The sequence below is a fragment of the Nilaparvata lugens genome, chromosome 1, assembly GCF_014356525.2.
Source record: "Nilaparvata lugens isolate BPH chromosome 1, ASM1435652v1, whole genome shotgun sequence".
Taxonomy (NCBI): Eukaryota; Metazoa; Arthropoda; class Insecta; order Hemiptera; family Delphacidae; genus Nilaparvata; species Nilaparvata lugens.
This window is the reverse complement of record NC_052504.1, coordinates 25,476,815-25,490,147: the sequence shown is the minus strand read 5'-3', so window position 1 is coordinate 25,490,147 and position 13,333 is coordinate 25,476,815. Positions and strand designations below refer to the sequence as shown.

The following is a 13,333-nucleotide window of genomic DNA, read 5'->3' as shown; positions in this document are numbered from 1 at the left end:
GGAAAAAGAGCATGATTCCTGAGAAGTGTCAAGTTATCCAAACAGTGCTGAACACCGGAGTTAATAACACGAGTTATTAACTTGACTGAATCATCAAAAATTTCTCTTAACAAAAGTTAATAATTCGTGTTTTTAACAGAAAATATTTCTTGTTATTAACAAGATCTTGTTGCCAATATAATTGACTTCCATATATGATTTCATTTAACGAGAGTATTCATCTATATAATAAGAGAGAGTAGGGTTGTATTTGTTCGTGTGTTCGTTTGTTTGCATCAAAACAAGTCAACTTGTGGATTGCATACCGGAAAAACGGGATTGATTTAGATCTCCAAATTTTGCTCATAGATTCTAAAAATATCAATCTCGTGCACCTGGAAGCCCAAATTTTAATTTTCCTTCTAGATTTTTCAGAATTAATGTTCAAATTTCATTAATGGTACATTCGATTTCATTAAAAAATCACCAAATCATATGGTCGAAATTAAAAAAGGAACATCTGTTTCTATATTGCTTTCTACCTGGAAAACATAGTTTTGAAACTTCGTTTTCCTGATGAAGAATCGTTTAGGCCTACACGTGGCATGGATTATTAATTTTTCAGCTAGAACAATTTTTGAGACAAAGTGCTAAATAACAAGCTAAAATAACAATGTGCATAGCAATTGCCAAAAACTTGATTACAGTAAAAGTATAAAACACGTAGGAATAACTTTCGATTCTGATATGAGATTCAAATCACACAACGATTCACTAAAAAACATAATGAGAGCAGCACTTTATAAGTGTTCTAGAATAAGTAGCTATTTTCCGGTTGGCACTAAAAGAATTATTTACTCTGTACTATGGTATCTCAATATACAGTTTAGCTCCGAAATATATAAAACAGCCATTACAGAATATTATAAAAAGGATAATAAGAACTCTTTTTAATGGTATTGATCGCCAGCTATTGGGAATTATGTCCATGGGGGCCCTAGCCAATTATACTGATTTGACAAGGAATTATTTCATAAGCCAATTTAGAGAAATAAACTATGAATTGAGAAACAGAGTATTTAGACCACAGAGATTCAACAATAATTATGGTAAAAGAACTCCAGAGTGCAGAATACCATATCTTCTGAACTCATTGCCTCTGGAATTGCGAAATTTACAAAGAAGGGGTGAAGTTCGGACAAAATTGAAATTATTTTTCATTGCAGTAATTGATGATTGACATATGACATATTGTTGGATTTACAGTAAGAATGCAAGCTCACAATAGTTTCTCAGACTAGCGATCATTTAATAGTTATATGGGAAGGTTTTACATTTTATTATAAGTAATTATTTATGAATTTCTAATTTGTTTTGTTAATAACATTCATTTAATATTATATATTGATATTTGTTTATTATGTAAGTTATTGCAACATAGTAAATGTTTTTAGTTTTTTTAATATTCCTCAAATAGCTTAAAGCTAGAGGGATTAAAAATATATATGAAAAAAAAAACCTCTACAGTTTCATCAATGTTGTATCGGCAATATGAAAACGCATGCAGTTAATATGTCTTTGAATGGAGGTGTTGTTATTTACATAAAGAAATTATATTCTTCCATTTTTATTTAATTAAAATTTCAAAATTATTGGAGCCCTGATAGAATGACTGACTCACTGTACAGTCAGTCGAAAATTTTAATATTGGAATGAGGGGTATTTTGGCAAGCTGAGCAAAAAAAATAAGGTCATATGCACCTTTTCGTTCTTCAAATGAAAAATGAGTTTTGTGGGTTGTCAAAACTCACTCTGAAAGGGAAACTATTCAACTTATTCTATCGTTTAGTAAAATAATGATCCATGTATCATCTTCTATACTATAATAAAGGAAAGAACTGGATTATAAACGTAGCCTATACAGGTGTAGGGAAATTATGTTTGACGCATTATCACGTCAGAACTACTGGACTGATTAACTTGAAATTTTGCATATAGATTCTTGCTTAACCGGGGGTGGTTATAGACCAATTTTTAATTCTTCAAGATTTGATTACATCAAGTTTTCAGTTTGTCAAGTTTTCAATTATTTGTCATGCTTCCAGTTTGTATGGAAGCAGCAGAAGATTTCTCTTAAAAGGGAAATTAGAAGATAGGTATGATTGGGGATCCTTTTCGAATGATAAAAACAGGTTTTCCGTCACACCCAAATTTTTTCCGCCATTTTGAATCCAACTTCTTTTTTTAAATGAAAGGTGGTCATACTGATTTACTTGAAATGAAGCATATAAATTCTTAATCAACCGAGGATTCTTATAGGTCTATTTTGAATTCTTCTAGATTTCATTACGTCAAGTTTTAAGGAAGACCCTTGCGAAGCACGGGTTACCTGCTAGAATCTATATGCAAAATTTCAAGTTAATCAGTCCAGTAGTTCAGACGTGATGATGCGTCAAACATAATTTTCCTATACTACTTTACACCTGTATACGTGTATAATCCAGTTCTTTTTTCAATTTTATGACCACATAGGATCACTGTAGTCTCTGGTTAGTCCTCTTTCTTCGTTTATTCGCTTCAATTCTCTTCCTTTCTTCCCAGTACCTTTTCATTCTGTCAGATCTTTTTCTCAATTCATCTGAACAAACCTGTTGCCTTCTCCTAATTGTTTTTATAGATAAGATCCTCTTTCTGTCAGTGATGGTTTCCCTATAGATTTTTGTGCGATTTTTGACATCGTCAATAGTTAAATTTAGTTCCGATATGTCTTTTAATCCAGTTCTTTGATAGAATAAAATTGTTTAATTCCGACCATATGATTTGGCGATTTTTTTATGAAATCGTATGTACTATTAATGAAGTTTGAACATTAATTATTCTGAAAAATCTAAAAGGAAAATTGAAATTTGGGCTTCCAGGTGCACGAGATTGATATTTTTAGAATCTATGTTCAAAATTAGGAGATCTAAATCATTCCCGTTTTTCCGGTATGCAATCCACAAGTTGACATGTTTTGATACGAACAAACACAACCCTACTCTCTCTTATTATATAGAGTATTCATATGATATAACAGCCGGAATAAAAAGCGAAAAATTGTCTTCAAGAAAATACTTTGAATTGAAACAGGTGTGATCATTAACATAATGATCTTCATCTGATTTAATGTAAACTAGTAGTTCTGTGAACAGTATACCTCACGCAGTATTCTCATCCACAAGTACCTGATTGAAACTATTATATAGTAGACCTATAATAGACCTTATGGAAATACAGCAATAGACTGGCTTCTCCACACATCTGTGTAATCACTTGTCAGCTGATTTATGATGAATAATTTTATTCTATAGTCTGATTTTTACTCCAATATTGGCGTATGAAGGAGGCTCCTTTTTCCTTTTATATTAACCTTGAAATGCAAAATTTCCAAAAACCTTGCATATACGTCGACGCGCAATTGAAAAAGGAACATACCTGTCAAATTTCATGAAAATCTATTACCGCGTTTCGCCGTAAATGCGCAACATAAAAACATTCAAACATTAAGAGAAATGCCAAACCGTCAACTTGAATCTTAGACATCACTTCGCTCGGTCAAAAATTATAGTGCGTTTACGCCAGAGTTGATAACAAAAGTTCTTAACATAGGTTAATAACATTTTCTTTTGGCTGCTAGTTTTGTTATCAACAAAAGTTAATAACTTTGTCACGTGTTTTGTCTGCAGCTGTAGTTATTAGGGAACAGCTGTAGATGTAGGGTAGGGATGCTGGGCGAGGAAGATAGAAACATGTTATTAACAAAAGTTAATGCGATAAAAGAGGCTTTTGCTTTTGTATTAACATAACACATTTCCTTTGATCTTTACCGACTCTCGATGGATAACATAAATCTTGTTAATAACAAGGAATTTTCTGTTAGAAACACGAGTTATTAACTTTTGTTTAGAGAAATTTTTGTTGATTCAGTCAAGTTGACAACTTTTGTTAATGAATCGTGTTATTAACTCCGGTGTAAACTCAGCTTTAGTGTATTCATTTTATGTGAGTATTAAAACAAACACTGAAACATACTCTGAAATTGTATGCAGTAGTATTTATTTGAAGATGAACGTTCAGAATAATAAAAGGAAAATTCTCAAACAATAGAAAGAAAAATGAAAATCAAAAATCTTAGTACCCTTTTTGAAATATTTAATCACAACATGTTTTGGACATAGATGCCATTTGAAGATTTTTGATTTTTATTTTTCTATTTCTATAAAAGTAGCCCTATACAGAAAAGAGATAAATAATATGGTTCTCAAACAATGTTTAGTATAACTTTTGGGTTGTTCATATTACAATTTAAGTGGAATGCTACATCTGAATTCACTGGATTGGGTGGGTTCCTTGTGACTTCAGAGAACGTCTGGCTTAATTGAAATCATAGCAAACTGTATTTGGAGAAAGACTTGAAATCTTACTTTAGATGGTAAAGGCCGATTCACACATGTAGAACTGTACTACGACCGGACTATAGTGTGGTCCACGTTATAATGGCAGTGGATAGAGATAGAAGAATAGCGATGCCAATTCTCTGCATCAATTAATTATATTTCTACACCGTCAAAAACATAATTGTCATCGTTGTAGACCTAGAAAAGGATAGTACCACCGGCTTTGTCGAATGATAGCAAAACCGAAGTTGATCAAATACTGTCATTATAACGTGGACCGCACTATAGTGGTGTACGCAGACTGTGCTCGACCTCTACCATTCTCAAACACATAGGTCTACTACGACTGGACTGTTGTTATTAATGTTTCCTTGAAATGTATTATAGAATAACGAAATATATTCTCATTGTTTATGCTGATATGACGTAATGCTTGTCCGTCTGAGTAAATCGAACGCTCACAACTATGCTTACAGATGGAAAAAATTAAAATACCAGCATTCAGACGTGAGTAGACATATGAAAACTGATGGACGTCTGTGTGCGTCGCAAAATTGAAATTCAAACCATCTCTATTCTTCTTCTTGGCAAGTACAAACAATATACATATACAAAACTCGTAGCGCAGTCCTTAGCTGATCCACACATGTAGGACTGGACTCAGACTGTGATAGATCGTGTCCTTGAAAGATCGCTCTAAAAGCGGTCCAGTCATAGTCCATCACTGGTAAAGTCCTATCGAAGTGAATCACGACCGTCTCCGTGTTGTTCAAATGCACATACCGTTTGAAAGATTCCATCCAACACGGTACGACACTAGTCAGATACGAGTCCAGTCCTAAATGTGTGAATCGACCTTAATTGTGCAGTCGAAGTTGTATTGATGTGTAGGCGCGTCAAGAACTTTCATTTCTGCTTCATAAAGAATGTCATTAATGTTTTTTTCAACAATCTGTCGCTCACGTTTATCTAAAGCTCTAATCCTGCATGCGATAGACTTGCCCAGCAGGTCATAGCGGTCTTCTACCTGAGAAGAGCTCTTCTGAGCATGATCACAAACTATGTACAATTTGCTAGTTGGTACGTCGGTTCTCAATCGTTTTGCTGTAGGCCTGTATGAGGAGAGAGGCACTTCACATTCTGATTGTGTACGGCTTACAGGACTGGGATGCATTGAGAATGATTCTTCACTTAGAGTCTCTTCTTGGAGTGAGTCCTCATTCCAGTTCTGGAAAGAAACAATAATAATTAGTAGACAATTAATAATAAGTTTGTTATTTTTCTAGATAAATTAGACAAGTATAGACAGAATATTTACTAAAAAGAGTTCAATTCTAAACGACCAAGATTTATTAAATTTTGTTTCATAGTACTCCATGGACTATCAATCTCAATAAGTATGTTGTTTGTACATTTTTGCCATACAAACTGTCGATTTATTGAATCTCAATATTGAATAGATTCATATTGAATCTCAATAAATGAATAGATAAATTTGTATGTTGACATCTATGTCAACTAGTAGCCTAATTAGTCAAAGCTTAGTTGATTTGTGATTTTTTAAATATAAAGTAGCTCTTGAGGATGCATGAATTTCGGTCTAAATGAATCGGTGGTTTGTAAACATTGCTTCCTACATGAAGAAAGTTTTTTGATTAAAATGTTATGAAAATTATTCTATTTCAGTTTGAAAAGGCATTGGAACCAAGTGGAAATACAGGAAAATTGTCTGTAGCATAATTTGGTGAAATCTTGGACCTGTGATATTTGTGATCGTTTGTCATATTTCAGGTGTGTGCGTTCTTGTAAACGAACGGAGAACAAATTTAAAATTAAACGAAAAACTCAGATTGTTGGATTAAACGGAATAAATTAATTGTAGCAACAATTGTAGCCTTGGATGACCGGGATGACCCTGTGTAGAAACTTTCTAGAGAAACCTGTCTAGGGCATTTTCTGCTGATTAGTTCTCAAGAAAGCTGAGGAAACGCAGGAAAACGCTGATTTTGATTTCAGTGTAATATTCATGAGCCCTTCCAATGCAACATGACTTGACTTAGCTGAAACTGTGTAAAAAACTATTCATTTTCAACATTTTAATTTTCTAAAATTAACATTTTATATTCATTAGTTCAAGAGAGCCTAGAGAAAATGCAGAAGAATGCTTGAAAAACGCTGATTTCATACTTATGTATGGCATTTCTAGTTTCAACCTGTGTCCAAATTTTTACATTTTCTGTTGATTAAAAGCCATTGCGCTTTTATGGATTCACATGAGAATATTACTATACTTTTTTGTTAGTTCCATGATCCTTCTGTGAAAAAGTGCAACGTTACCCATATTCAACGTTGAATCTTAAATTTAATATTACTATTATTTCCATTCTCACCTATGTCTTGCTAAATATTCCGTTCATCTATCCAGCCGCTATTACATTCGTGAGTTTGTCTGTGATAAAGTACAATTTTGCATTTCTTTGTCGACCAGGTTTATTCCAGTCAATATAGACTTAAAAAAGGGGATGTGCTTGCAATTTATATTGTTGTTCTGATTTTTTAATATATTATTTGGGTACTTGAAAGAAGTCCAGAACCAATTTTGTCATGCAAAATTTCCTTGTGCTAGTTACAGAGTAGCCCAAAAACCTCGTATTTTCAGTTCATTTTCCAGTTTTCAGCTATTTCTGCCAAATCTAGTAAACAAACGGACGGGAAAATTTGCTCTATACTAGCCTTTGTTTTAGATTATAAAATTTTGAATAAAATGAGATCATTCGCAACTCTCTATCTCCAATTAGTACTGAGTTATGATTTTTCAAAAATGAGTAAATTATAAAGAAAAAATCAATACTAATGAATGATAGTTTTTGATCAACAATACCTTCCGATTGTCAACATTTAGTTAGATGTATAATTCAAAGTCCCTCTACGCGTATTTTTGTGCTCTACAATCGAAGATCAGGTAGAGCGCTCCATCTCATATAGATTTCCGCAGGTACAACTGACAACAATGCTCCTTGTATTGTGAAAAACACCTCATTTCTGGCTTCAACCATCATCAACTACATTGTCCTCACATTGATATTTCGCACAATGACATAAGTTCATGAGATCATATTCTATGAGAATCACCCGTTAGATGCACTTCATTTCAGTATTTCCTAGTGGAGAGGCGCGCTTAAGGACACTTCAAGGATCAAAATTTCAAACACGTATAACTTTTGACACAATGCTCAGATTTCATCGAACTACACTTCATTCTTCTCGGCTCGTCAAGGCGGTCCAACATCATGCTTCATAAGTCAAATTCGGTCGAAAAATAGAAAATTATTTGTTGAGTTTACCTAAGCCCGTATTCCAATACACAAAAAATGGCCAATTTCTCTATTCAAAGCTGCATGTCTTATTAAATAGTAGGCGTGAGGCTAAGGGGATCTGTCAGAGAATGGAGTTCGGTGATAGGGCTTTGGTGGGATCTGAATTGCCGGATGGTTTTGCTGAGTACTTCTAGTCGGTTTATAGTCCAATTACTGGCACCAATAGTGATGACATGAATCATATTAGTGAGGAAAATGGAATTAGAAGGGATTTGGCTTCCAGTTAATCAACTATTTCTTCAGTTTCGTTTGAGGATAAAGAGGGAAATTAATAGAATGAAGCCACTAACTACTTCTGGAGAGGATGAGATTCCTGCATTCATAGTGAAAGGTTGCAGGGATGTGTTAGTTGACCCATTGAAGTATATATTTGATTTATCTTTGGCGAAAGGTTTACCTCCTACGAGGTGGAAGATTTCTAAGGTATAGAATCAAGAATCAAGAATTTTATTGGCCATAAAACAACATTACAAAAATGTAAGCAATAGGATTTGTCAATAATAAGTAAAATATCACAAGTTGGACTATAAAATGAACAAATTTACAAATACACATTGAAATATTGTAGTAAAATAACACGAGTTGGACTATAGAAACGAACAAAATTACACATATACATTGAAATATTCTAGGTACTCATTGACAGAATAAAAAGCTTCAGACTTGAGCCATTTATCAACAGAAATACAAAACGTTTTCAATGGTAACTTCTTAACATTATCTGGTAGTAGATTAAACATTCGAATTTGTAGGTACTTATGACTTTTTAGAGTTTTAGTCAATCTAACTGTAGGTCTAGTTATATCGTCCCTATGTCTAGTATAATGTGAATGTATAGAAATATTTTTATCAAAATTAGACAGATTTTTCTTCACTGAGATTAAATTATGATATATATACAGACAAGGCAAGGTCATAATTTTGTGTTCTACAAAAATTCCTCTACAAGATTCATTGTATTTCATACCAAATATAACTCTAAGTGCTTTCTTTTGCCATATAAATGCTTTTTTTGAAGAAGATGAGTTGCCCCACAGTTTTACTCCATAAATCAAGTGTGAATGGAAGAGACCAAAGTAAATCATTTTAATTACATCGAGGTTTACACAATATTTCAGTCTTCGTAAGAGAAATGTTACTCTAGAAAGCTTTTTACATAAATTCACTAGGTGATACTCCCAGCTGAGTTTACTATCTAAGTACATTCCTAGTAACTTTACAGGCTTGAAAACATCATCATTCAGATTCAGGTTACCAGTACTTACATTGTTGAGAGAAAATATTATTTGTTCTGTTTTGCTCTCATTTACCTTAAGTAAGTTGGCATTGAACCATACCTTAGACTCATCCATAGCCCTTCCAAGCGTATCCTGAACAGTTTTTATATCAACGTCCTTATGTACCAGAGTGGTATCATCTGCATATAATATTGAAAAGACAGAAACATTTTTACTAAAATCATTTACAAAGACCAGAAACAGAAAAGGGCCAAGGACTGATCCTTGAGGAACCCCCATGGTTACATCAAGGAAATTTGAGTTTGCACTATTCAAGCTAACCATTTGTTTTCTATTTTTCAAATAACTCTTGATCAGCATGAGCTCCTTATCTTTAATACCATACTTTTCAAGTTTTTTGCAGAGTATAGAGTGAGAGACACAGTCGAATGCCTTGCTTAAGTCCAATAGTAAAGATCCAACTGGTTGCTTGAGTTCAAAACCATTCAAAACATATTCAACAAGTTTTTCAATTGCATCAATAGTACTATGATTCGGTCTAAAGCCATACTGAGAAGGATAGAACAGCTGGTTGTTAACAAAATATTCATTAAGTTGAATTACAATACATGTCTCAATGATTTTACTTAGTATAGGTACAATTGCAATTGGTCTATAGTTCTGGGGTTCATTAGGATCCCCCTTCTTATAAACAGGTGTAACTTTGGTAACTTTTAGAAAATCAGGAAAAACTCCTTCACTCAGTATATAATTTACAATATAAGTCAGTTCAGATATAAAAACATCAACTACATTTTTCAACAAATAATTTGACATACAATACACATCCTCAGATTTTGAGTGACTCATTCTATTTATAATAAGACTAATGATTGTTTCATCAACCTTCTTAAATTTAAAATTTTGGTTATTCAGATACTATTGATACTATTATTTAAAAGATCAGAGAAGTCTACATCATTTGTACTATTACTATTTGTTTGAATATTACCAGTAGCACATGACACATTAACAAAAAAAATATTAAACTGCTCAGGAGAGATTGGAATGACCTGTTTTGTTGAATTTACCAGATTACCTTCTTTTTTGACAATTTGCCAGGCTGCCTTGCATTGATTTTTAGCCTCAGCTATAAATTTACCATTAGCTACAAGTTTTGCCCTAGAAATCTCTTTCTTGTATTTTATCTTTAAATTCTAAGGTAATAGATAGTGTGATAGATAATTCTAAGGTAATACCCATTTTCAAGTCTGGGAGAAAGGATCTAATTAATAACTATAGTCCGATCTCCCTGCTGTCAGATTTCGCAAAGGTATCTGAGCGTGTCTTGTATGGTGAGATTTTGTGGTACTTCCGTCCTCTGATATCGGACTGTCAACATGGGTTTCTCCCTGGAAGGTCTGTGGTCACCAATTTGATGGAGTTCACTACGGATGTTTCGAGGACAATGGATTCTGGAGGTGAGGATGATGCCATTTACACAAACTATGCAAAGGCATTTGATCGTGTTAAATCAGGGAGCACTGTTTGAGCAGACATGATAATTTGGGTTTTTGAGTGCAGCTTGTAAATCTTTTCAGAATTTACTTGTTCCACCAATTATGTTCCAGTCAGGAGTGTTAGATCAACTCCCTTTTCATTACATCAGGAGTTCCACAGGGTACCTAGTGTAGCTGGTCCTCTATAGTTTCTTTTGTTGATCAATGAACAGTATCTTCAATTGAAGAGTGAAAAATGTTTGATCTTTGCTGGTGATGTAAAGCTCTACATGGAGATTACTAACTCTAATGACTGTAATTTGTTGCAACAAGATCTTGACAGATTGGCTAGATGGTCTTCGATCAATGGACTTGAGTTAAATGTTGAAAAGTGCAAGTGTATCTCTTTCTCAAAAAAGACTTTGAAGGAGAACTTTTCTTATGAAGTAAATGGTAACTTATGAATCTGGAAAGAGTCGATACATGTAAGGATTTGGGTGTGATATTTGATAGCTGTTTCAGGTTCTCTATGCACATTGACTATAGCATATCTAGAGCCAATAAAATTCTAGGTTTTGTTATGAGGAATACATCTAATTTCAATAACCTTTATGCAATAGCCTATGTATGGTATGTATGAGAATGTTGGAATATTGCTCTGATTTTGAATCCTTATATTGATTTGTGTACTTGTAGTCTTGAGGTAGTTTAGAGCAATTTTTGACAAAACAGCTTAGAGGTTGAGTTAGGGTTTTGCTCTTTTGCTTTTAAATTGTAATATAATAGCCAGCCCCATCCAATTGTTGTGATTATGTCTTTAGAATAACATAAAAAATCGACTGCAAACAAAAATTTGACGCTAGATAGACTAACCAATTTATTGTCCCATTGGCATTTATGCCAATGATTAAAAAAAAACTGTCCTAATCATAGGCCTAATTATTTATGTAGTATAATTACCTCAGTAAGCTCGATATCATCAAAACTGTCATTTGTAGAATTGTATTCTTCTAGGAAGTAGAACAGATCGAAGTACCACAACTTTGGTTTGTAAATATCGTCTCCACTTGCTCCTGATCTGATTGAAGAATTGCGCTTTTGTAATTCTCTTCTAAAACAGCTTCGAAAAGAATTTATTTTTCTTACTACGTAATCCCTATCTGAATCGGGCTCAATTTCCCTCAGTTTTTCAAGAAGTTTGTTATAAGCAGCCTCTCTTAAATGCTTTTTACGATATTCCTTATTTTTAACTTGCCACAAACAGGGAAGTGATTCGTAAAGTTTGATGAATTCTTCCATAACTTGGGTACGTTTTCGCATGGACATCATTATTAATATTAATAATATTTATGATAACTTCAAGTTTAGGCTAACCAAGCCCACGGGGAAACAAACAGGACGACCAAAACCAAAGTAAACAAAGCGTGTTCGTGTGCAAAGCATAACCGTTGCTTACGAAACTACAAGGCTAGAACCATCAGGTGATCAGCTGTTCAAAAGCGTACACTTCAACCCGTGTTTACATTCAAAACCCTATGTTGAATGGAATTTTTCGTGAATAAACGTTAATAATTCAACTGATATCACTTTTTTGAAGTAATGACTTGTTATTTTATTTTTCCAATTCAAATTTTAACCTACATCATAAATTTCAAGGGTAGTAATCAGTGATTTATATTAATATTTTTAGTTATTGGTTAACCAATTTGTAGGTTACATGTTTCAAGATAGCTTATTCAAATTCAAACTTACTTCTTTTACAAAAGTATTAAGTTTAGCCGAGTCATGATTTATAAATAAGAATTATCATGTTATTGATCAACAATAAATTATAAAAACATTGTTGATAATCTAAATTAGTTTCTTTTTAAACGAATTTAAGTACGATGTATTTACGGGTGCGCTCAACTCTATTCTGGAGTTTAAGACTAAATTCATTATTTTTTCAAAACTTTCAAGTAAAAAAGTGTTGATTTTGAATCGTGTAGGATAAATATTACATATATTATCAAAGCTTTTTTAGACTTAATATGATTCATAGCTGGCATACATTTAATAGAGAATGAGTTACAATTTATAAAATAGCGTACCCTGGTAGGTCTACAAAATTAACCTGTACCGTATAGTTTAACAACGTAATTTTTTTATTGACATTTTCAATCATGAATAATATTTCAATTAAACTACTGTATATACCTATACTTTCTTCAAAGTTTAGAATCATTAAAACTGCTAGTAGTGTTTTGAATTACGGTATGTGTTTCCTCTGATCCCACAAGCGTGGCTAATTAATAAAGCAGAAGTTATTAAAGATCGTGCTGTAATTCGAATAGCAGAGCTTCAAAACTGAATGAAGTATAAACATATCAGTTTTTTGACATTATATTTTATATTAATATATATTAGGTAGAAGTAAAATGACACTCATTCTTTTACCCATTAATCTATTTACTCACCCGGATAAGTAAGAAAGTCGTGTTTCAGTTGATTCGTTGTTGATTATCCATATTTTTTACCAATATTATTACAAAGTATATTGTATTTTGATAACTTTAAACTAAAAAAACACATTCTTTTGGTGTAACAACGACCGTTTAGTGCTGGTGTGTTGTACATTCTCAAGCCGAACAGAAACTCGAAACAGTAGTCGCCACACCAAAAGAATATGAGTGTTTTTTCACTTTAAAGTTATCAAAATGAAATATAGTTAATGTTCAACCTTCTAGAGGCGCACTAAGACACTACCTCCGTAAACACGGAGGTGTAGTGACTGAGACCGTAATTGAAAAAAAATTCAAAGATGGCCAATACGGTATGCACTTTTT

General features: G+C 33.0%; 1 protein-coding gene across 1 annotated transcript; it reads right to left on the bottom strand.

Annotated features, from left to right (window-relative positions):
* Positions 1–4,757: 4,757 nt before the first annotated feature.
* On the bottom strand, positions 4,758–11,951 carry LOC111047498. Its single transcript, XM_022333260.2, has 2 exons — positions 11,469–11,951; positions 4,758–5,643 (listed from the first exon to the last, which is right to left on the bottom strand). Exons 1-2 carry the CDS (start codon positions 11,835–11,837, stop codon positions 5,254–5,256), a joined length of 759 nt encoding a protein of 252 aa, XP_022188952.2. The 5' UTR covers positions 11,838–11,951; the 3' UTR covers positions 4,758–5,253.
* Between the last annotated feature and the right edge of the window lie 1,382 nt (positions 11,952–13,333).